The sequence below is a fragment of the Diadema antillarum genome, unplaced genomic scaffold, assembly GCF_040938485.1.
Source record: "Diadema antillarum isolate AM-2024a unplaced genomic scaffold, OU_Dant_1.0 seq00000119_RagTag, whole genome shotgun sequence".
Taxonomy (NCBI): Eukaryota; Metazoa; Echinodermata; class Echinoidea; order Diadematoida; family Diadematidae; genus Diadema; species Diadema antillarum.
In genome coordinates this window covers 949921-976168 of record NW_027271200.1, presented here as the reverse complement: position 1 = coordinate 976168, position 26248 = coordinate 949921, and the positions used below count along the sequence as shown (strand labels likewise).

At 40.1% G+C, this 26248-nt stretch overlaps 1 protein-coding gene across 1 annotated transcript in view; it reads left to right on the top strand.

The window, feature by feature from the left end:
* The window catches only part of LOC139727126 (uncharacterized), a 52465-nt gene that overhangs the window by 11355 nt on the left and 14862 nt on the right, over nt 1-26248 (top strand). Inside the window, exons 4-7 of the mRNA XM_071638107.1 lie at nt 3614-3692; nt 7450-7549; nt 7925-9051; nt 10595-10692. Of these exons, the coding sequence (XP_071494208.1) occupies nt 3614-3692; nt 7450-7549; nt 7925-9051; nt 10595-10692 (1404 nt within the window). The remainder of the gene's footprint in view (nt 1-3613; nt 3693-7449; nt 7550-7924; nt 9052-10594; nt 10693-26248) is intronic.

The window sequence follows — 26248 nt, the reverse complement described above, 5'->3', positions numbered from 1 at the left end:
CAGGAAAATAATTCAGCATATGATTTCTTTAAATCTAGAATAAGTCTAAATAGGATTGTCTGTTACAAATGAATTGTAGTGATACAATAGACGATGAAATTACATGCGTGTATACTTGTCTCCTTCTTTTTGGTTGACTTCAATCAGATTTATGCGGATTAATCTCCGTTCCTATATACAGGCAAAATTGAAATGTGAAGTTTACGAACTAAAAACTAATTCATTATCGAGTACAATATTGCCTGTTATAAATCTCTTTTCCTAAAAAAAAAAACGGAAAAAAAGACAGATTGTGTGTTCATCAGCCTGTGGGTATAAATAGGCAACAGAAAATGTAGCATGATTTCTTTGGCTCTAAAATGAAACTGATTTATCATAAATCGGATTATCTGTTATATGAATAATTTCAGTAATACAATAGACAGTGAAATTGTGTGCCTTGTGTTCAAACGCAACTGTCCGTTATCAATCATTTCCACTTCCCAATGAACAGTGAACAAATTGTGTTTTTGCCTTAAATGAGTTAAGACATGCGCGGATCACAGTAGCTGGCAAAGCAAAAGGATAAAGTTTGTGAGAGAGAAATGAAAATACAATTTAGTATTGTGCATACGATTTTCTGACAACAGTATCACTATGCCTCATTGACACAATCGCCAAATTTGCATTCATCCCGTTGTTTTGTTTTGGTTTAGATTATTTCAGAATAGCAGTCGAGACTGGAGAATGAATTTTACTAAACAAACATTGTATGAAAATAATTTATTTTGAGTACGATTGTCTTTCAGTTTTCACTTCACTCTCTAAAAAAAAATCGAGTGAAAATATTCACTCTTAAAGTAGTGAATACAAAAAAGAGTGAATTTAGAGTGAAATTGGAGTGAATTTCGAGTGAAAATATTCATTTTCACTCATTTTGGAGTGACCTCAGGGATCACTCAAAGATTTTGGAGTGATACCTGACGTCACTCTAAAACGAGTGAAAATTAACATTTTCACTCAAAATTCACTCCAATTTCACTCTAAATTCACTCTTTTTTGTATTTACTCCTTCAAGAGTGAAAATTTTCACTCGATTTTTTTTAAAGAGTAGATTAAATGTTTTCCTCCTTGTTAAGAGCCGATATCAATAAGAATTATACGGCACACTCTGCGTTCTTGCTGACGCACACACACACACACACACACACACCCACACACATGTTAATTGTATGAAATGAATATGGAAATGATTCAGTTCCCTAGAAGTATGATTTTTGCTATCTATTAGTTTCAGCAACACAATGGGAAGATAAATTGTGTGTTTGCCTCTTAGTTCGTAATAGATTTCACTCGCATTTACAATAAACATTAAAGGAACTTAAAGTGTGCGCGTTTTGAAGGTGCTACATAATTGAGTATAAGGACGTTTAACTTGGCGTTATCAACAAAGAATGCTACACCACGGTCTATGAATAGGATACAAAGGATGTGTTTAAATTAGTGATATTTTGGGGTGCCGTCGTAACTGATTTTCCTTGCTTGGTGCTATTAGTTGGATTTAAAGAATGGACGTTTATCACATGCTTGTCATCTGGGCGTTGGTCAATGTGATTTGCGTTATAGATTGTGCTCCTTAACAATATGAATTCTGTTTGAAGCATATTTACATACAAACCAATACCATTTGTTGTTTGAATCCAATTAATCCAGAGATCGAGAAATGTTCAAGTATGTGTATTGTATAAGAGAGGCCCAACTTTCTTTATTCTTTATAAAGCTTGAACAAAGCTATCTTGGTTTTCCGACCAAGATTAAATGAAAAACCGACCTATTCTTTGCACATGTTATTCATGCTCATGCCATCCAACTGTAAGACTAATTATGCATGAACATTTCAAGGCCCTGTCACACCTTTCCGGGTAAGCTACGCGGGCTTGTTGCGAGTAGGGATTTTCCAGCATGCAGGAGAATTTTCTGCGAGCGGACAAGGATGTTGGCGAGTTCCGTAATTGCGTCTTACTGCTAGACGCGCGCTACTTACCTGCTCCTTGCGTGCATTCCGTGTGACCTGCGTGAGAGCTTTGAAACCGATCCATTTTCAGCTACGAGCGACATTGGGGGACTGCGAAGTATCTGCGTGGGAGTTGCCTGCGAGGTGCTGCCGCTAAGGACCTCCTACTGGTGTTCTGCGTGTATCTCTGCGGGCAACCCTTCGCGACTCGCCCTGAACGAGTTTTTAGCATGCTCAAGTCCTTGTCACACCGTGTCTGGGGAAGCCTTGCGGGTTGACTCGCGGGGAAAAAATTTGCTACCCGGACCACCCATACAGTTGGCAGTACCTAGCGCGTATCTCGCCCGTAGTTGCAGGAGGTGCGCACGCAAGTCCAATTAACCCGCAGCCTATATAGATTTGAGCATGACCAAATTTTTTTTTTCCGGGTGAGTCGCGGGGATTGCCCACAGAGGTCCACGCAGAACGCCAGTAGAAGGCCCTTAGCGACAGCACCTCGTAGGCACCTCCCACGCAGATACTTCGCAGTCCCCGTATGCGGCCAAGATAATGACATTCTGTGGGGTCGACTTCTGCTATTCCTTCAGAGGGATTTCTTCACCGAGTTGTCAGTTCTCACTCGCCACCCATGCGCATTAGGGTGTGACAGAGCCTTTGAAGTCGTTCAAAATCTACAATGGAACCATCAGACATCGGTATCAAGTTCGCGGGGTGCTGCTCTACGCTCCGAATAACAGCTTTCTATCCACGTAGATGGCGCTTTGCTGTTTGCATTGACAATGATTGATTTCGATTTGCGGATTTTTTGAACGACATTAAAACTCAGTTGAATGGCATAAGCGGTTCCATGACATTTGCTTCTGCGACAATTGCTCCCATGAAATGTCTGCCAAAACATAAATTTTACCTACAAATGTAACCCTAACCCTAATACTAATCCTGACATGAATCTAAACCTAAATCCTATTAAAGCCCTTACCCTAACCCCAAGTCCTTTGAGAAAATAAGACCGGATCGATGTCGCAGGAGCAAATGTCGTTTCACCTGCCTTATAAACCCAAAGCTATTGTCTGTAGAGTTCTAATATGTGAACAGTTTTATCCTATTTTCGTGTAGTGCTTTGCTTTAAGTTAGTATCAGTCTTATTCATAAACGCAAACACAATGATCCCTGCTGTTATCCACGATTTAGTTTGTGAACACATTTCCTCAAAAAATGACTGACATTGATCAAAACAAGGTTGTGCACAGAGCATCGATTCTGAGAATCTACTCCCTACAAGCAGTCCTTTCATGTAGATTTCTCACATTTCACATGTACTCATTCGCTTACTGTTATTATGACAATTCTGTACGTTCAATTCTTAATAATGTCATAAATTTAACTCTCTAATTAGAAATGATGTGAGATGCGAATGAGGTCCATACATTATCCTCGCACGTCTACGTATTTTTGTCAACGCATCTATTCATTTAATCAATCAATCAATCAATCAATCAATCAATCAATCAATCTTCCTATCTATCTATCCATCAATCTATCTGTCTATTTATGCATCTACCTATCTATAACTCCATATTATACGTTCATATATCTGTTTATTTGCTTTTTCTTGTCTAGTTCTCCAGTACCAACTCTCCGCTGCACAGCATGAGATCGCGAGACTCAGACAGCAGCTTGCTGATAATTCCAAGCAGAGGTACGTAGAGGGCGCAGCTCAACAGCGGTGTAAAATGGTTTTTCGTGTATGTATGTAAAGGCCTTTTGTATATTTATGTATGTGGTATATGTTATGGGCGGCAGGTAAAGATGGTGGCAGTCAACACGCAACACGCATCATCATCAGTGACACCTAAACAAAAAAACTGTACCACCACCAGACTTCTTTGAGAACGGCAACTTGACAATTTTATTCTCACCCTCGAGTGCCATGTCTGTCTTCGAAAACTCTCGAAGCTTTTCTACCCCCCCCCCCCCCCGGCTTAGCATGCTACACTCATTTACATAAATACATATCCATGAAAATGATATCTATGCATACATAATGCATGTATTATGTGTGTATGTATGAATGCAAGAGTATAACGTGTGTAGGAGTGTAAATGATCTTTGAAGACGAAATTTAGTGCCGTTTGTTCTTATTGTCGATTTAAACAGACAAATATTACTCGGGGCGAAAGTTTGTACAGATCTTGTCAAACGATGAGTATGAACATGTAGTATGCGGAAAATAGAAATATTCACTGAGCGTGGCTAATAATTTGATCAAAGAACGCTCTCGCCAACACTTTCATTACTCTGAAGCGAAGGATATCAAAGTGCATGTTAGCAATACTTTTATTTCCGGATATTTCAGAACAGGATAACATACTCAATTATTCTTATCATTAATTTTAAGATTTATTCAAACAATACAAGTTCCTTATGGTTGCATGCATCCCATCCACAGTCACATCACTTCAGAATATAGAATGGATTAAAGGCAGAACTAAGCTTTTGGTAGAAGAAAACAAAGTACATCATGTCTTTACATAAAGCAGGAGTAGCGCCACCACCGTCTAATTCGGTCAACTTTTTTTTTTCTTCGAATTCAGTTCGAGTCATTGGGTAACTTGGTTTTGCACAGGATTTGAGTGAGAGATAACGAGAGACTTCGAAGTCACTAAAGAGAGAGAGAGAGAGAGAGAGGGGGGGGGAGAGAAGGAAGAGGGAAGTGGGAAGGGAAACAACCGTAAAATCCCTTGATTTTAATTATTATTGTTCATTTCTATCTGAGAAGATGGCTGGATAGCCTATATTCAGCTATGCTAAGCTGGTCTTCCATGGGGTCCAGTATGATGTGAGGTGGGACCACTTCACCGGGTTAAACACCCTGCCCTTTGCGATGAATGAATGAAGCGGGATCTTTTACGTGCATGAGTTGTTACTCTCTCATACACGGAACCTCCATTATATGTCCTATCCGAGGGACAGAGTGTTTTGCCTCTTGCTAGAGGAGACGGTATGTTTAGACTCAACATTGCTCAGTCCAGACTTGGGCTCGAACCTGGATCTTTGGGATCGTGAGGCAGACGCGCTACCGACTGAGCCAGCTCACCGCCCTTGTTGAAGCCTTATAGGGATGCGAAATCATGAGTGTGCTTTAGGAGGAAAGCTGCAATTATAAACATCATATCGAGGGTAGAGAGTAGAGTAGAGACGGATTCAGAGATTTCTAAATATACCCAAAGGTCAGTATCCAGGGTAACTTAAGCAATTAGTCATTGCACCATTGTTGCTATGACTACGGTACAGCGCAGGAGATAATGAAAAGTGAGAAGTAATCGGCTGGGCGTACTGTCATGGTGGCTACAACTGGACAATGCGGCGACCCATAAATAAGTGTGGGATGTACAACGCGACCCTACTTGACTCATAACATTCAAATCATCTTCATCCCTCAGCGGATGTGATGGTGAAAATTACGTAATCAAAATGAATTCAGTACACACCATAACTCTCAAGCTTTTAGCTGTTAGGCAGTCGGAAGGATTGGGTATACATACAACACGTGGGCCAACCTGCAATGATTATGATGATGGTAAAATAACACATTCATTGAATTTGTCATAAACATGACAACTGATTTTACTGCTTGTACTACGCACTTCATCAATGGGTGATAGAAAAGCTTCGACCACAGTTATGGATACTTCTTCTTCTATTCTAGATAATATATAAAATAGTATGTGTGTTCTTCCACTTTCTTGATCGCATATCAATAGAAGAAGCACTACTTACTTTTACTACTGCTGCTGTTATATACTTACTAGTGGCAGCAGCAGCAGTAATGACATTTGTGGTAGCAGCAGCATGAGCAGCAGCAGAACTTGCGTTACGTCCGCCATAATCACTCAATCACAACCGCAATATCCCTGATATATTTTTACCTCTTTACTGGCTGCGACTGGTATTTTCATCAAACGATCCAAGTGATCTATAAGATCGAAACCTAGAGACCTTGACTCTTAGTGATGTTTGTACTGTATGTTCGGCTCATATCCTCAAGACGTTACCACAGTCAGTCGGGTTAACAACCCTAAATGCCACCTGATACCAACTTCTCAGGATCGGCTCGCCCAGGGTCAGCTCGCCCAGGGTTAGCTCACCCAGGGTCATTACGTCGCTCCCAAAACGACCAACCCGCCCTCCTTTCTGATTTCCGAGCAATTCATGCAATGCATCAAAGTCGTTCAATCTGCAGTTTTTCGTATTTGGGGTCACAGGATTCGACGTCTCTTTCTCAAGACATTTTATACCAAAACAAAGCGTTCTTCCTCGATGCTTCTCTGCGTATGACTAATTTCGCGGCTAGAATGGTCTTACGTCGAGAAATAGCTTCCCTGGGGAACTAGAACTTTCGCAGTGTGACGCAAAACTTTTCCCCGATAGGAAACTGATTTTGTAATAGAAAGATCCTAAATATGCAAATCAGCAGTTTTACGTACATATTACATCGCGGTTACAGCACATTATTTTCTACGCAGATATTTTGTTTTACGTGTTTTTAATCATTATGTAATAATACATGGTCTTCTTTATCCAGGGTAGCCTAGCTTATGCGTGATGCCACTGCTCCATCACAGGGTACTGTATTGCCATTATTATGACCCTTGCGTTGCTAGGCACCCATTTATACACGTGGGTCGAGAGGGACGTAAATAGTGGGTGAAAACATCATGACCAAGAATGTAGGCACTACTTGACGGGATTGGAACTCGGGATCTCCGTTTAAAAGTCTTGCAAACTATGCCACAGTGCGCCCAACTATCTATCATTATAGTATTATCATGATTGTAATTATCAGTAGTTTTCTATCAAAAATAACGATATTCTATTATGATAATGGCTGTTATCATTATCTTAATCATCATTACTAAACAAGAATCGAAAATGTGTCGATACTGACAAATTAGGTGATCCGATGTATCCGGAAATAAATGTTTTGACCCTATCCATCACATCTGCGAGTTGGAGCGAATGACCATGTGATTTCTGACATCCTCATCAAAGAAAAGGGAATCGAAGCTGTCATCATGACTACAGATTTTAGAATTGAGATGGATCCACCGCCACGACCGTGAAAACGCAGCAGTAGGGGAGGCAAGTAACAGAGGCTGACTTCTAAATGGACCCCATAAATCCAGTCCTAGCAATGATAGGACAAGTATAGGTGTTGTCAGTGCTGCGTAGCATGGCAACTGGAGAAGGTCACACATTTAATTGAGTGTAATCTTTGGTTGCTCATCGTGCGTGGTACATGTACTTTGCTCATTTATTTTCATCCCCTCCTCCCCTCCTTTCTGCCCCTCCCTATTCCTCCCTCCTCCCCGTCTCCCTCCTACTTCTGTTTCCCCCTTAAACATATACTCCTTCTTCCTTCACCCTTCCTCTTCGTTGCTTCTTGCCCCCACCAGGCTGGATCTGATTCCCGTGAAGGTACACGAAGACATGCTGAAGACTGCCGAGGACAGGGCGGATAAGGCAGAACTGAAGGCATCCTTGTTGGAAGAGGAGGTGAAGTATTCTAATCTCACGTTTGATCTAAATTGAGCTTTGGGTGCTATCTCGTCAGCATCCCATTATCACCATCACCATCACCATCATTATCATCATCGCTTTGAGTAAGAAAATAAATGATATTCATGTTCATGAACATTACGTAATCATAATAATTATTACCATCAGTGTACGGTGATTTGCAAAAGGAGACGACTGAAAGAAGAGTATAAAAAGATGTTTATTAGAGTCATTTATTGTCTCTATTTGATTGATATCATGATATCGTGTCTGTAAAGTGCACCAGCTAATTACCCCATGTTATTCTTATTCAGTTTGGAAATAATAACCGTAGTTATAATGTTATGTATCATTTCTCTTACTGTCAATCAGATTAAGCGACTTAAGGCAGAACGATCCCAAGCGCGCACATTCACGCCGGCTGCCATGCCCTCTATCACAGAGGCACCAGGAGAGGAATACGAGGAGCCACACCCTTTCCTCCTCCGGGATGCCGTCAACCCTCCTCGACCCTCTCCGAGGAAGCATGGAGTAGGTTTCTCATCGTCCATCACGACATCCACTCCTCGAGACAGTCGGAGGATGCTCAGGAACCAAGATGCTGATAAAGTCGAGATTCTTACGCATGGCGACCATATCGACAAGACCAGATTGCAGTCGCATTGCCATCAGAACGGCCACGCCAACCTCCATGTCAATGGTCAGCTCAACGGCCAAAAGGCCAGGCACAATAACGTTTCCTTTGCTCACACCGTACGTGGGATCAGCGTGATGCCCTCAGTGGTCCCGCAGCCCTTGCCGTCATCTCTCGCTGACACACCCGATTCGGAGAGGCGCTACCCCAGCAGCAATGGGCATTGCGAATCAAGAGTCTTCAGCGGCTCACAGACTCTCGGACGCAACTTTGCTCCCTCGCAGAAGGCATTCCGCAAGCGCGACGGAACCATGAATCTGTCGGGTTCCAGTACTGTCAGCAACATGGCGCGCTTGGCGTCAAAGCCCAAGATGCGACGAAGGCCCAGCGTGCATTCCCTGGTGAGCCTGTCGGAGTCCATCGTCAACCTGGACGACAAGTGTGAACAGGAGCTGATGGAGGAGTTGGAGCGAGAGGAAGCAGAGAGAGCAGAGCAGGAGCGTCTGGAGAAAGAACGCGTCGAGAAACTGAACAAAGAAAACAAACAATCTAAACTCAAAGGGAAGCTGAAGAAAACGGTCAAGGCCTCCACCAGCAGAGCAACCGGTAAGTCACTTCTGAGTAGAAACAAGGCATCTAAGTCTTCGTCGCCGAAAAAGGCCACGCAGAGGTCTCTCTTGAGTAGGATGCAAACAAAGTTCTTCACAAGTCGAAGAAAGCCTGTCAGGCATATCTACGACCTGCCCGAGGTATCTACCTTAGAAACGTGTAGTCTGACGTCAGATTATGAGACGCCTGCACAGAAGATGCAGAGCTTTGCTGCCACGCCCTTAATTGGTAAGTTTGGCATCATCCCGCTTGCTCCGTGTTGCCATCACCATCTCATCTCATATCAGACCTTCTCGATTCTCACCTTCACGGCTCGCCCCTATCATTTCCTCTCAAGAATGTACTTGAAAATAAAGTATCTATCATCTTTAAATAAATTCATACGGACTTCTATTCTGTGGATCCACTATTAACAACCATTTCGTTTCTCTTTCACGATGTGCAGTGACGCCTTATCTAAACTTGTAACTAAATCTATACTATCCGCTCGTGTGAGATTTTAGCAGTACTCCACTTGACTCTCTTTTCTTACAGGAGACATATTCGTAGCAGTTCAATATATTTGTACCCTTGTCGTCATCGGTACTTTTCCGGCCACCAAAGTCTTCAATATGATTTTTTTTTTCGGTCATGAAAATGTTTCAACATTGCTAGCTAACATTGTCACGACTACATTTAAAAGTTCGAGCGACCAAAATGAATTTCAGCCATGTTCCTGAGAGAATCCTTTATTTTTTATCAGTTTGTAAAAATTCCCCTGGGACTTTAAAGGAATCGCGCCGATTCTACTTTCTTTTTTTTAAAGTTTGGAGGGCGAGCGACCGTCCTTCTGGCGATGACAATTCAATCAAGTTACGGAATCGACAAGGAAGCGAGATGACTAAATTGCCGGGCGACTTTATTTCTAAGTTGTTGCATACCAAAAGACATGGCTTTTCTGGTTCTAGTTTATCGTTCCGCTGAGAAGTTCTTGTCACTGTTGCTACTGCGCCTCGTTTCTTTCTACAACTTTTTTTTTCTGTGTCCAAGTCCCTGAATTGGATGCGTCACTCTACACTGAATAGTGAGCATGCACTGTTGCTGGATGAGCTGATTAAGTACTTGAAAGTGACAAGATAGTCACTTGATATCACCTAATGTCAATTGATATGGGGAGCAAAGTAATGTAGTACAACGGAAAGACATCTGTATTAGGCTCTTATAAATCCTTCCATTTTTTTTCCGAGCATTTAAACAAACACTCATGGACCGAATCGTTCTACTTTTCACTCTTCTGTAGTCAGATATTTTCAGTATTGACGTCAGAATCAGAGAGAAACCCAAACTATTCTTGCTCCTCGCGCTCTTCTGTATCCAAAACCTAGATTTCAAATGGAGCAACAAGATAACATATTTGAACTTGCCTGAAAAAAAAGGCGATGATGATATTAGTCAAGGTTCCATGACATTTCCTCCTGCGACAATTGCTCCCATGAAATATCTGCACGCTGTAAGCCAAACATAATTTTTGCCCACAAACATAACCCTATTAATCCTAATTCTCACGTCAAACTAAACCTAAAACCCTATCACAAAACCTAACCCTAACCCTAAGTTCTTGGAGAAAATAAGACCAGAGCAATTGTCGCGGGAGCAAATGTCGTGTCACCATTAGCCAAATGGCACAATTTTGAAGGGGAAGTCTATCCTAAAAGGAATAAAGAGATTTTTTTTTGAATTTCCAGGAACTCTATTTTCATTTCAGCTAATCAGAAGTGTATGTCATTTTGTCTACCAGGTCTAACGCCTGTTCGAACAAGTCGAAAGAGCCGAAAGAAACCTCATGTATATCCCAGAGTGAAAACGCTCAAAAGGCGTTCAACCAGGGGAGCTAGAAGCAGACGACGAGCCCCACCTGGTCAGTAATTTCCCGCCATTTTAACCCTTCTCAAATCGAATGAGGTCTTGCACACAAGCTATTAATCAACGCATAATGATGTCGAATTATTAATGCCAGGTGTAAAAGAACATTTTGCTCCTTCTTGAATTAATTATTCTTTTCTATGCCTTGGAAGTATCGCATGGATTCAGTAATAGGCACACACTAATTCATATTCAACATGGCTTGTTGGCTAATCTTGGAGCATAGATGTAAGCAATTACGCTCGACGCCCGTAGAAAGCAATATCTGTCTTCCCCATGCTCCCCCTTTCCCACCTGCATGTTCTCCGCCATGCTTGCATGCCCGCGTGGATGGTTAGCTCGTCAATCTTTCGATTGCATGGTGTTTGAACGATTCAGTGTTTGGTTCTTTTTCAGTTATTTGCAGTCATCAAAGGTGGTAATTAGTCGTTACAACTGATTCAACATACTGTATTGATATGATGTATGCGAACCAAAATGTAAATTTTACATTTTGGTTCGCGTAGTTAAGTACTGGTATAAAACTTGATAGTAGATATCAAACTACCTGCTACCACGACTACCACTATTACTGCTGCTACTATTCCCACTTCTACAATTACTCTTAAATACTACTACCACTACTCCTTCTCCTATTACTGACCATCTAACGAAGTTGGAAACATTATGATTGCAAAAATGAGATGTACAAGCACTATTGCTTCATCATTATGGACATTTTATTGTACTACTACTGCAGTTACTGCCACAAGTACTACAATCACCAGGGTTATTTCTACTAAAGCATGCTACTGCTAATGACAATGATACTATATATTACTACCGCTACTACAATTGATACTGATACTACTACAGTAGGCCTACTACTGCTGTCACTATCTGCCACTATATACAACTGAACCACATAGGACAGCCTCGCCTATTTTATATGCCACTATATTCCCCAGCTATACTACTGCTGAATATTAAAGTTTGCGTTCTTCATGAACTTCAAGAAACAACTAGTTTTTATGTGTGAATCAGCTTCTTTCAAAATGACGCAGAAAGTTATTGAAACCAAGGACGGGGAATCATCAAAATTCTATTTAAAGAGGGAGAGAGAAAAAAAAAATTGGTCCAAGGTGGAGAGCGAGAAGTGAGAACAAAACAAGCTCGCTTTAACTACATTGTGACGACACAATGATGATTCTGCCTCTGAACAGCGGAATGCTGCTTGTACTTTATTATGTCAATGTATGTGTGATCTCCATGACCGAAAGAATAAGATGTGACGTCATGGAGCACAACCAACATCCTCCCTGACTGTGACGCCATAATGAATCCGTTGATATGGCAACCGTACAAACGCGGAAGATATTGCCGCAAGCTCCACGTGGGATCTCGACCACAATGTGTCCAACTCTTCAGAAACTCGGCCTCATAAGTTTCCCAACTTCCGGTGGTTTTCATGATTCACGTTTGACTCAGCTATGACCTTGGTCACAGTAAAAAAAAGTATATAAAAAATGCAAAAAAATTGTCAACAAATTGAAAACTGACCTATAACTACGAACTCTACATTAATTGCATTATCGATTACGTGTATTTATACTGTACAGGCAACGAGACGGCCCTCGAAAGCTATCCCAATTTCCGGCAATAGTGTGAAAATTATGGCACACGAACCATCTATTATCAATACCGCGTCACCTGTGATTTGAAACAGTAAAAGGGTCATTCTTGATAATTAACAAGCAATTGCTATATAGGCCTATAATTCATAATTCTGGAATAAGTCTTTGTGTGAACATCACTTCATACAAGGTTTCCATGTAGATTCCGTTTTACATTGTGGCCATTAGTATCTGCGAAAGAGTGAGCAGAAAATATGGTAAAAAAATAAATGCAGTAGGCGATGAAGTAAAACAAAACGTCACCTAAGGCAAAACGTGTAATAGATGGTTCTTCACTACTAGTATTTGATATTGTTTTGATATGTGTTTACATTACGTCTTTTCATATCGGTTTCGAAAACAAAATATGAAAATCACATTCATTCTGTATAAATCATAATTGTATGCATTATACATTATGTATAACATAGCGTGATATCTGCTGCCTAGAGAGTTAAATGATTAAGAAATGGAAGTAATAAACGTTAAAGGAATGGTATAGTTTTTGGTTGAGATAGAGCTTCAGATTTTCAACCTTTTTGTGAGATGATACCATCCCTAAGTGTAATAAACGACGTATTTCTGACTGGTCGCTCTAAAGTCCACATGCAACAAAGAAAAAGAAAAAGAAAATCTCTATACCCGTAATATGAGTGAAAGCATGGTAACCCAAAGCTCTGACATTATTTTCCAAGACTGCTCATATTGCATGTCATACTTCAGATTCATTTCACCCATAATCACAAAGAGTGCGAAGAACATCCGGTCTCGTAGCATTGCTATGCACTGGTTTGTTTTATTGAAATGTTGATATATCCCTTTTCAGAAAATGACCTATTTGATGAGTCATTTCTGAAGTGAGAGCGATTAATATACTATCCGTTTGTTGATGAGTGGGATGAACATTTTACGAAATACAGATGTTGATTTATACGGGTCAGTGATGAGTTGTGGAAAATAACTCATCAGATAACTTTGTGATTAGAGTGATAACTTGTGGAATGAAAAAAAAATGCACATTTTTACAAGGAAAATACCCATTTCATACCATTAGTGCGTGTCCATATCTTCATATATTTGTTCGATAGGAGTGTTTAACATCTATAGATACAAATTTAGAGTATCTGGGGGAAAAAAGAAAAGAAAAAAGAAATCTGAATATGACTGATGTTGGGAGTTTTGATGACTGCATCCTTATAACCTTTCACACTAACCACACGTGATAACACTTTTTTTTTAAAGATAGATAAACCAAATCATCAAACTGAACAATACTTGAGATCAAATAAACAAGCCGTCCACATCATTGGCTTAGAAGTGGTGCCCTGGTTAAGATAAAAGAAAAGCAAAATAAGCCGTGAGGGGTAGATAAAGAGGGGCAACAACTCCAAGTTATCATTATAGGAAGGAAAAGCTCATATTCATTTGAGAGCAAGATTTTACTATTCTTCGAACTTATAGTTGTCATGCATGATATATTGAGATAAAGAGGACCGTACTTCAGTATTCAAGAAACAGGCTCCTTTTTTCTTTTCTTTTTTTTTTTTAGATGAAAATCATTCAAAACGAGTGTCGCAGTGATGACAGTATATAGAAACGACTCTGGAATGAGTAGAATCGAAAAAGTAAAGGATGAGGAAATACGATGGCATAGAATTTGTTCGTTACAGCCATTGTGAACGAGTTCAGTGCTCGTGAAAATGAGAATGCTTTATGTTGAGCTCTTCTGAGACGGCGAGAGAAAAATATATTGCACTTTTGATGATTGCTAAAGTCAACAGGAGTACCAATGGACAGTTGTTCCTTTTCGTGTTCGACATAGGCTATATTTAGAAGCCGTGACTTCACACTTGGGGCTATAGTCGGGAGATGGTGAGTGTGGGCATGGCTCCCGACTTGACTCAACCCCATTGCGATGTGTCTCAGGTTCATGGATTGATGCATGCACCATGCATGGGGGACCATGGAAACGACTACAGGCGACATTACAATGCAGTGATGGGCGGGACTTGACTGCGTCATCGGAGGATACAGAGAGAGAGAGAGAGAGAGAGAGAGAGAGAGAGAGAGCCGGGGGATGATAGTGAGACAGGAACGGAGATAGACAAGAAAGAAGAATTGATATAGAGAACGCGTGAGAGAGAATGGGAAGAAGGGAGAGAAAGATGCTTACAGGGACTTTACCTTATCGACCTGGGAGACCGTCAGAAAAAAAAAGAAGATTGAAATGTTTAACCATTCTTGCACATTTTGCAATACCAATAAACATGTCTTTGAAAATGGTTTTACAGGGAAATTGCTCCATGTCCATAACGCTTTCACCCCTCGCCCCCCCCCCCCCCCCCCCTTTCAGGTCAGGATGAGATCAGGATGAAATACTCGAAATCTTGTTCAGTGACTAGACTCTTTACGTCAAAACATGAAACGAAGCACACACGATGACTTCCCAGGGCAGCGAAAACGGTATAGGGGTGGGGGGAGGGGGCGGGGGGGGGGGGGGGGGGGGGGGGGGGGGGGGGTGTGGGCTAGGTGCTGATGGGGTCTGAACTTTGCTTTGCCTCTAGAATCATCCTTTTTCCATCTACTATAGTTTGTTTCCCTTTATCATACACATAAAAAAGATATGCATGAAGAGCCCTCACAATTCCAAACCCGTAGAGTCCCTTTAGAGAGGAATTCGACTCATTTTTAAAATTCGCTTTCATAGGCAGAATGTAATCATTGGTATAGATGGTTCATCAGAATCGGAAATAAACGTAGATGGTTATGAAATCTGAAAGTGTTATTATGATTTCATGAAAAAAAAAAAAGATGTTAGTTGTAGCTCATATCCAAATTAGATTGGGCCTTGATGTCATCGCCTCGCAAGTTTTACATGAACTTAATCACATGTATTTTCACTGAATATCATTATGCAATCAAGCAGAGGAAAAACATTTGTATCATTCGTATCAAATTTGCAGTGTTGCGATAACATACATAACAATGATAACATTTTATGAAAGAGTAGGCCTATAGGTTGCTAAATTATGCACTGAAATTTGCTGTTTTTAATGAGCTTTAAACACAGACCAGCGGGAGAATTGTTAGTTATAATTGATGATAATCGTTACCAACTCAGCAGTACATCGTATTATGTGGTTGGAACCAGTATTACTGTATACTCAGTGAGAACGCACGACACCATACTTCTTTTCATTTCATCTATTTCTGTTTTTATGGCGCAGTGGCGCATGAAATGTATAATAGCATTACTCATTTTAATGGGATGGTATAGTTTTGGTTTAGATGGGGATCCAGGTCTATGAGATCTATCAAAGGCAAGATTTTTTATATGCTACTAAAGTATGATTTTGTGTACAGACGTGGTGGTAAGTTGCTAGCCGACGATGATTTCACCTTCTCATCTAATTTGCATTCAACGGTGGTTGATCATGCAGACAGGGCCGAAATACTTATATACTGGAATGATCTCCCAACAGAAGCCACAAGCTGTTTATCTTTACCATCCTTATTAAGTTTCAACACCGACAGCACTTTGATTGAATGGTTTACACCACACAAGTGCACTCAAATTTTTTTCTATTACGCTTATGATTATTCTGATGTACTGTCCGTTGTTGCCATGCCAACAGACTTGAGCTATAGTTGCTTGCACTCTCGAATTCCAGTCTATCAGTGTGTTCTGTCCACTTTAAAGGCATAATTTACCATTTGCAGATGAAACAACAACCCAGCATTAGTGCTTTAAAAAAATAGTTCTAAAATGTGAGTTAGGGATAGAAACAACCACTGTAAAATTTTTGGAATCGGTCAAATCGATGTTAGGTATTGTTAAATGTACACAATGTGAACAATAGTTATAATAAGAATATTTCCAGAGTAAACCGTCTACAGTTATGGTTTATTGAGAAAAAATACAGATATCTCCTTATATTTTAGGCTTTATTGCGAAAATTTCATATGGTAGGACGTTTTGTAATACGACAGACCTACACATATGCATCGAATGTGATATCTTGAACATTTTTAAATCACTGCTTCCAGAGGTAAACAACAGTGGTAAACATAACCTTTAAGTCGTAGGGTCGCGGCACATGCTGTCATTGCTTGTCTCTTTCTTTCTTTTCTAGCCTCAGCAGCTGGCTGGTAGTTCAGAGCTAGAAATTGTTGGTACTTGTCTTTCATTTTCCAACACTTCTTCTGTGTTTTCGATGGGAGCCGTAATGAAAAGTTCTTGTCGCAATCACATTATTGCACCGCTGTCAATACTACTATCATAGTGTGTGTGCAGTATGATGTTATTTGTTTTCATTACTTGATTATGCCTGAGAAGAAGCTTACCTTTAAGTAGGTTCCGTCATATTTCTCCATAAGTATACAGCATTCTTTTGCTTTGATCGAAACTGACACATCGACCGCTATGTTCTATGAATAGTATTATTTTACGTTCATATCCAAGCGGGACATTATGTATCACTGTATTTTGTTATACTTCATGTATTTTCCATCGAGAAATACGAAAAAACATGGAACTGAACTGAACTGACAATGTCACTGTTTGATGAAAACGTGAGAATTCCAACACAAAAACAAAAGCAAATCTCATGTTCGTGTTTAATAAACTTATAGCATTGTGTTTCTTTGATATCACTCCACGTAATGAAGTCTACCTGGAAATGGAGTATGCATTTCTCTTCGAGCGCCCGTACTCAGAAGAAACATGTTATTCAAAAGACTTCTTAAAATTCCCCCTTTGTTGTATGTTTCGTAACCGCGTCGACCTTTTTGTGTTCAGAGCGTAAAATAGCCTTCTGTTTGCTTACAAAATTCCGCATACCATGTGGAATTACGTCGACGCGTTGTATGAAGCAAACGGGGATTTCCGAATGTAATGTATATCAATCTGACGTATGAAACCAAAGTACTCTTTGCACGCCTATTATCAGTTACACTCGTGTTATTAGGTTCCGCTCACATGCGTGTTGGTGCAAGCCAAGCGTTGTTTATTTGTTGTTCCTTGCAATACTGGAATGCATGCATGTAGAAGGAAATGCGCAGAAGAAAATATCAAAATTACTCCATTTCTTCCTGATTGAAGTCAGAAACAGCCGTGCAGACCAGCTTCGGTGCAGCAACGACGGTTGATTTTCGCGTGGCTATGTGATACTGGTATACGGTGATAAGATATGACATACTATATGATAGCGAGGCGTCATGCTTTGATGTATACCCTCTGACTCGGTGGGCTGACGCATTGCGGTGTAGGGTGTATCAGGACAGAACAAAAGCGGATGAAGCAAAATAATAATCACCCCCTTAAACTGTCAGACGTGTCTAATGTATATAGTGCAAAGGACTGGTGCACACAATTCATGTGATTCATTTCAACGTGGAAGTCACTACGTTCTGCACCTCGAATCACCACACGGCATTTGAAGACGGGAGAACAACGGTGACAGGACCATTACCTCAGGTAAGCGCATTCCAATTTCCCCTCCTTTGTAAACTTAATGATTAGAGTTGTTCAGACCAGGGAGGTGTATGGAAGCCCCCATGGAGCTACAGGTAGCTTTATGTTCAGACGGATAGAGTGCGGAGGAGTAGCAAGTCTACTTTCAGACTCTTTATTTTATTTTCCAAAGGGTCATCGACCTTTATTTACAAAGCATCAGGTAAGTGGAGATTAAGGTGGGCGGCACAAGAATAGCCATAATATTCATTACGACATAATGTGATAATGGATTAGGCCAACAGATGTAGTAGAGTGACACCCACTGTATGCTCATTACTTAATGTTGTATAAATGTACACTTTTTGTCATCAGAAAACTCCGCTAAAATGGAAAACGAAAACCTCTAAAAACGGGGAAGGGAGCAGAACAGATGCATACAATTAAAGACATCTCCATATTCAGTACAATGTTTAATGGATGTATGATGAAGTTATAACGTAATAAAAAAAGAAGTGTCGTGTAAGTCCCTTAGTGCCTCCTATATCACGAAGAAACGAGTATAGAAAGATACGAAAACAAAAATAGAACCGGATATTATTTTGTTTACCATAAGTGATTGTTGTTGCAAACGCATAAACTCGTTCATTAATTCGCTCCATGCAACTAAAAAAAAAAAATAAAAAAAAATGCAACATAACATTGGACGAGGAGGATTCGGACCATGCCCACTGTCTGTTTCTTCTACCGAATTCCTTTACCAATTTGTTTACATTGATTACAGGCGCTATCAGTGATGACATTCCTTTATCTTTGATCGTTTATCCGCCCTAAAAAGCCGTGTAGTTATATCGCACAATAGGAGAAATGATAAGCAAAGAGCATTTATGTATGTTAAATGTTAATACACAACATTTCGAAGGAGGGATGGGGCCAAAGCGATAGGGATTTGGCAAATCGAGTTAGAACCTACATCTCCAATGAACAACGTGGATAGTAATTAGTATAGCCAATGTTTGGTGTATGTGTGTTGCGGGGATATTGCAATTTATCCAGGGCGAGTGTCCACAAAACAGAAAAACAATTCAATTCGATTCAATTCAACTGAGATCTTATTTCCAATACAAGTTCAAGGAAAAAATTACAATGTATTACAAGAATATATATATATGCTAATATATATATATATTATATGCATGTGAAACTTAATGTTGAAAATAATTGTGTTATTGGAAAAGAGAGGCCCACGTAAAGACAACAGGAGCGTGCTGCTTAATGATTTGATCTTAGTCGTTGAAATTCATTACCAATACACTACGTATTGTTCTTAAGTCTTAAACGAAGTCTTTAAGTTGCTGTCAGCCGATGTCTATGACGTCGAATCCCAACTGTAATAGGCTAGTGACAAATTTAGAAGGAGTGTTATCGACCACAAAGGGAATCTTCCCGCCTCTCGAAGTTACTTTCTATAGAACGAAGTCATTGTTCTATAATACATTTTAGATTACTCACACTCACCAGAGGGATCGAAGATGCAATTACACAGGTAGAGTTACAGAGAAAGAGCCCCATTTCTCTTTATGAAATACTATCATATTTGCGAATAAATTAGTGTTCTTGTATAAACACCCATGCAAACCACAGTACGTAAAAGTTATGATCGGGTAATTTGTCTCCAGAGTTTCTTTTACTTATGGATATCTACACTGAATTCATTCGATCATGGTCGGCTTACTCCCCCAAGCCACTTTCGCTAAGGGTGGGGTAATCATATACATCTATTTTAATCAGTAGGCCCTGATAATCTCCCCGCCACTTTGATATACATTATGTGATGACATAATGTCCGTTTATCATTACCTGCGTGTCATTTTCACGTGCATACCCAAGCCCCCGGTATACCTGCATACAGCGGAGAGTTCAAATTACGTGTCATAGTGTAAGTTGTGATATGCGTCGGCATGTCAGTTTAGGGCTGTCAACTCCGGGATATGCTGACAAGCTACAGCTTAGTAATGTGTATGGAGAGAGATAATCTATAGAAGACACGTTCGCACCTGACGTACTGCGTTAAGACTAAAGTTAGTGCCACTGCTGTACATTGAAAGTGAGTTAAAGATTTCGCCAGTCATACAGAACTTTGTTGTTGTTGTTGCAGTTGTTGTTATCGATACTGTTTTGTTGATGTTGTTTTTGTTATTGATTTTAGAAAGGGTACCGGAAGGCGATAACCCTATTTTAATCTTCTTCTTTTTTTCAGGTGAAATGATCTGTTGAATCGACTTCATAATCGAACACTTGATTCAAAAGACATATTCTATTACCGATTACGTTTTGTTCTTTTTTGTGGTAAATGATATCAAAATGGTACCGGATGTTCTGATAATTATCACATCGTGTGATGTGTCATTATGATATTCATAATAGATACTCAAATACATTCATACTTCATTATTCTATCTCCGGCTTTTCTTTGCACAATGGTTATGACTGTGATACATTATCATCATAAAGCGGTGTCAGCAAAGATTATGATTCGGGGGGGGGGGGGCTCGAATGTTGAATATGTTGCACCACGTTTTCATCTTTATCTTTTCATTTTGGAGGATCTCATCATTTCTTATCTTAAAGGTAGCAAAATCTATGGACATTACTGAACATTACAATTATCTTTTTTTTTATGAGGGTTCCATCTTCAGCTTGATTATCACTGCATGTAATCATTATCTGTCGGGTGTTTTTTTTTCATTATCATCATAATTATCAATTAGATTGAGTATTTCGTTTCTATTTTGCTAATGCTTGTTGTGATGTAATATCATCTTGCCATATACATACAGTGTATTATCATAAGAAGAAAATTTAGAGTTGATTCTTACACTTCCAACTAACATTGCCCTCACCACGGAACCATGGATTTTATCTCCATACCCTGGTATTACACTGAAATATTCATCGATGTAGAACCATGACCTTATGTCTTTTTCTTTTTCTTTTTCTTTTTAAAACCGATGTATAGTTTCAATAAAGCGAGGTTCACGTGTTGAACATTTATGGCTCGCGCTAGACATGCGGGTTAGTTTCTATATAGCGCTCTCTCCCTTTCTCTGCTTATTCCCTCACCGTCTGTGTTTGAATAGACACAGTGCCGCCCTGCATTGTCGAGTGCGCCACGGATGTGTCATGATTTTCTTAATGTGTGCGTCCAATCTGCATCATGCACTTACAGGATTCGTGCCTTCGTGTATAACGGCGCATAGGAGGAGGAGTAAGGAGGAAGGCAGGAGGAAAGAGAGACGGAAGGCATCAGTACTGGTGGGCCTCCTTTGTGTTCTTGTCTATACCATCACCATCTGACCCCCCCTTCTTCTTTGAGGAGAATTATTAAGCTGAGACGGAGCGAGATTCTGTGAAGAGGAGCCATCAGGGGAAATATTACGTCATCCGTTACATCATCCCCGCTTTCGCTACCAGGCAGTATCATCATGCCGCGGTCAGAAGTAGCTTACCAGGCCGTCGGGAAGGAAGGAGGCGAGAGGACGGAACCACCGAAAGACAAACCAAGAAAGAGCGTCGGAGGCAGGGAGGATGGGGAGGAGGAGAGTGTCGGGAATGATGGAAGACGGGGAAGGGAGGAGAATCGGGATTTGAAGACGGCGGAGAGCGACGATGCAGATTCCAATAACAACAGTCATTCGCTGCGACACCACAACGGCATCGTAAGACGGACAATGTCGTTCCTCGCCAGTCTACCGCGGAAGCTCTTCAGCTATGTGCGGGAGGTCTTCTACTCACAGCAGGAGCATCGCTGGTCGCGGGGTGAGTATCTTCGTTACATACACATATCGTCGTCAGCAGGACACATAATAATTATGCTCTATAGATGACTGCATTTAAAGACTAGTCAAATGTCGTATACAGTGAACGCACAAAATGTTTCCATGTCATACACGGATGATTGTAAACACATCGTGAATATCTAAACGCTTACACTATTCCAAAGGCATGCCTATCTTCGAATGTTTCAATGGTTGATTAACATAATCCACTCTATGTTTGCAAAATTACCTTTTCTACCTTTTATCCGAACGGCAAAATTCATTTCTTTCGGTGAAGGGAAAATGTCAATAATCACATAATCATGATGAAATAAAATTGTGAGAGAATGATATCACATGTGAACTTGTTGTGACTGAGGATTATTTCAACGGAGGGTTAGATGAGTTTATGCCATCAATCGTAACGGGGAATATCATACGCGTGAGTTGCGATTGTTGACATGGTCTGAAATGGCGGATGCTTCCCTTGTAAGCAGCATGAGGAATGACGAGACGAGATTGTGAGTAATATCGCATTCTCTAGCAGGAGTGCCGCGCTATTTTAAGCTCTCTTCGTCGCCCCCTCAGCAGGGGTGTGTGTGTGTGTGTGTGTGCGTGAAAAGCGTGCGTTTATATCGAGTTTCGCATTCCTACGCCATGCTGAGCGACTGAGAAAATATGAAGTGCAATTTTTAGACCATGTAGACGTGGAATTCTGCATTCAGGCAACGAAACCTGGATTTGTTTAGGGCTTTTTACACTTGTGTTTCTTAACCCCGGACTTTCTCTGACCCAGGACTATCGTTAGTCCCGTACCAATTTTTTCAGCTTTTTACACTCACCAATTAGTCCCGTACTATCTCTTGTCCGGGGCTAAGGAGAAAACTGACCTTTTTACACTCGTATTTCTTAGCCCCGGACTTTCCAAACCACATGAATATTCATAATTACGCTGTGTACTGTACACGTACACGCACGCACCGGCAGCACTTGATTACCTCGTTTCTGATTGGTCAGTGAGGGTCGGACTTCGTCTCCGTTGCTTAGCCCAGGATTATTTTTTCGTTCTGTTTACACTCACTTGCTTGGCACCGCAATTGCGGTGCTAACCCCTGCTATTTTGCAGGGCCAGATAGTACCGTACTATCGGTGGGGCTAGCCCACTTTGGCAAAAACGAGTGTAAACAGAAAGTGGGCTAAGGATAGTCCCGTACCAACGGTGGGGCTAAGGCCCCCCCTTAGCCCCACCGTTGGTCCGGGGCTAAGCAAAAATTTACAAGTGTAAAAAGCCCTTTAGTGGCTTAGTACTGATACTGTTTCTTTGAGCTATCATATACAATTATACCAATTATATTCAGGCCTGTATGGGGAAGGGGGGGGGGGCTTACACTTCTAGATGACGACTGAAAGTTCCTTAACACAATTCACAACACACACACACACACACACACACACACACTATGTACGCATGTTAATGAATGCATATGTGACTTGTACACACATACACACACACGCACACACCCACACTCATGTAGGGCCTATTTGCATACATAACATAAATATATAGATCTCCTATAATCATAGTATGTACACATATACATTTTAAACATACACGCTTGAATATTCAATTCAATTCAATTCAATTAAGTTAAGTTTATTCCCCATCATTTCAGGATTACAATAAAAAACACAAAAATGCATAATCATATACAAAGTAAGGTTAAAGCAATGCAAGAATAGTGGGAACCCAGGGAGAAGCAGTGCTTATAGATTAGGACCCCGATACATAATTTAATTGTACATAATCAATTATTCAAAAGTCTTATGCGTACATAATATGCATACACACGGACACTGAACTATACGTGCGGATTTGAGCAAATATGTGAAAGTGAAATTGTTTTTAATCATCCACCCTGTAAGATCGGCTACCATAAAACTGATTAAAGGTACTTGCTTTTCATTTGCTTTCTCTTTTATTTTGCTTTAAACAAAACAATCATTTTACTTTTCTTGCTGCCCCAAAGTAATTTGAAAGAGTTCCTGACATCCATTTCCATGTTAACTTTCGATGTGAATCCATGAAGTATCATAATTATTGGTTTTGCTAAGTTTGTGATGTGAAGACCTTTCACATCGCCATCAATTAGAAGTCATCATGGAATGACATTCTAAATATTTTCGAGGAAGAAAATAATCGTATATAATGATAAGTGAATAAGTAGATGTATATACACACATACACACACACACACACACACACACACACATATATATATATATATATATATATATATATATATATATATATATATAATTATTGTATATACTATACATACCTGCATACCACTGCACGGAACTTACGGCACCTAAAACGAGTCACCAAAACAGATCGCAGGCGAACGTACTTTTAGTTTCTGCTGGCGGAAACTCGATCCGGTGACAGTTCAATTTTCGCATGATTGATGCAGCAAGGGGGAAAAAAGGAGGGGTAGAAAGTTGTATGTGAGGTTGTATCTCTAACAACACCTTATGCAGGAAGAGGACAGAGATTTTTAAGGAAGGGTCAGCAATGTCGTTACGCCTCCACACTCGAGCTTGATTCATCGTCTGCTACTCATTACCGCGGCTTTTCACACTTTCACCGCAATGAAGCATTGCCCTCTGATAAATGACCGCCATGGACATGGTACAAGAAAGGAATGAGAAACAGAGTTCTCCAGTGCAGGTTGTTTTTATTGTTCCATATTCCATCTTACTATTTTTCTATATTACAAATAATAAACCATAAACATAGCAAGAAATTGAATATGCCAATTGACGAATACAATGTACAACAAAATAACAGAACTTTTACTGATAACATGAATGATGCAGTGTTGAGGTAATACAAACCCTAGATCTTAAGTATTCTACTGAAAAAAAGCATACTTTTGTTCAAGAAATGATGCAAAATTTAGCTATTCATATCGTCAATTGATTATTTACTTCGTCAATAGAAGGATGTAATAAATGCGAGCTCGATATTCAGACGTATACATCAAGACATGCGTGACAGTGGATGGGGTATATACTTTAATTAAAACATAAAAAATACCAATCAAAATCATTACAAATGGCTTGACTGTACAATGTAGCCCACTTCCTCTATCTGAGTACGTAAACAGAAGTTCGTAACTTCTATTTCTGTCCTATTCATAACTTTAAGAATGCCAACGTAATGCCAATTCATCCCTCACATTACTTTGCTGCAAATCGACAATAAAACATGAAATTAGATATTCTGGCACGCAAGCTCTCTGCCATTCTTTGCTTAGAATTCATTCCCACTGTCTGTTTTACTGCACTATTAAACATGCAGGAAATGATATAACCGGTGAAATGCAATAATGATAGGCTCCGTATAGTGCACCTGTATCTCCCATCAGCGTCTCAAATGAATAGTTCACATTCAATGTGGAGAAAGAAGACCCTTAAAATTAGTTTTCCTTGATTTTGTTTCGACGTTTTCATATTAAGGTTTGGATGGCTGTGCTTACAGGCGATCTTGAGCAAAAGCAGGACAGCCAAATGCTTATATGGCTATTACCAGTTATGATTGTAAATGGTTTTTTATTCTTACATAGTAATTAAACAACGTCATACATCATTATCAAATCATAAATATGTGCTAAGCCATATTATGTCTGTAGCAAGAGCAGATGGTAACTGAAACCAACTACTCCTTTGAGATGTCGACATCCAATTTGCACTTACCATTACTGGGTACCACGACACCCACGGGGGTTGTAAGGGGGGGGGGGGTGCAGAGCAGGATCTCTTTCTAAATCAGATACATAATGGGCTGCAATCCCCCTTTTAACATTAGATTGTATAAATAGAAAATAATAATATTATTTTAAGCACAGATCACAAGAAAAAGTGATCAGGCGGTGTGACATAAAGATTCCCCCTCTATGATAAATCTATGCTGTTTTGAAACACTGTACCATATGTCGGCCATAACGGGGGGGGGGGGGGGAGATGGGAGAGGAGACTTCTAAATTATGAAGAAAAGATGATTCAGCGGATTACGCAATGAGTCAGGTGCATTGCTATGTCAATGCATAAAATCATCTATTGTTGGGCATACTGAAGCCCCAATTTATGGCTGAAATAGGCATTAACACACAAAAAAAACCCTCAAACAAACAAACAAACAAGCACCAAAACCTAACAGGTCTTTTTAGTCAGCTTTGGACTATCTTTGGATACACCAGGGCCCCGTTTTATCAAAAGATAAAATCGATTTTAAATTGCCTTACCACACAGGCTGCCATAGACTTACAGTTGAAATCAACTATATAATCAATTTTAACTCTTCATAGAAACAGGGCCCAGGTAGGTGTTATAGAGAAACACTTCACTGGACACACACAGTTCTAAGACCAAGTAACACCAATTAGCTTTCAATAATGTTTTTAAGGGAGGCGCTCAAAACAGTGTTTCTACCGTTTAACCTACATAAATCAGACTTTTATGCGGGAGGAAGGCATATTTAAGATATAATGATTTATGTGTGTGTGTGTATGTGTGTGTGTGTGTGTATGTGTGTGTAATAGTGCGTGCGTGTGCATGCTTGTTACATAT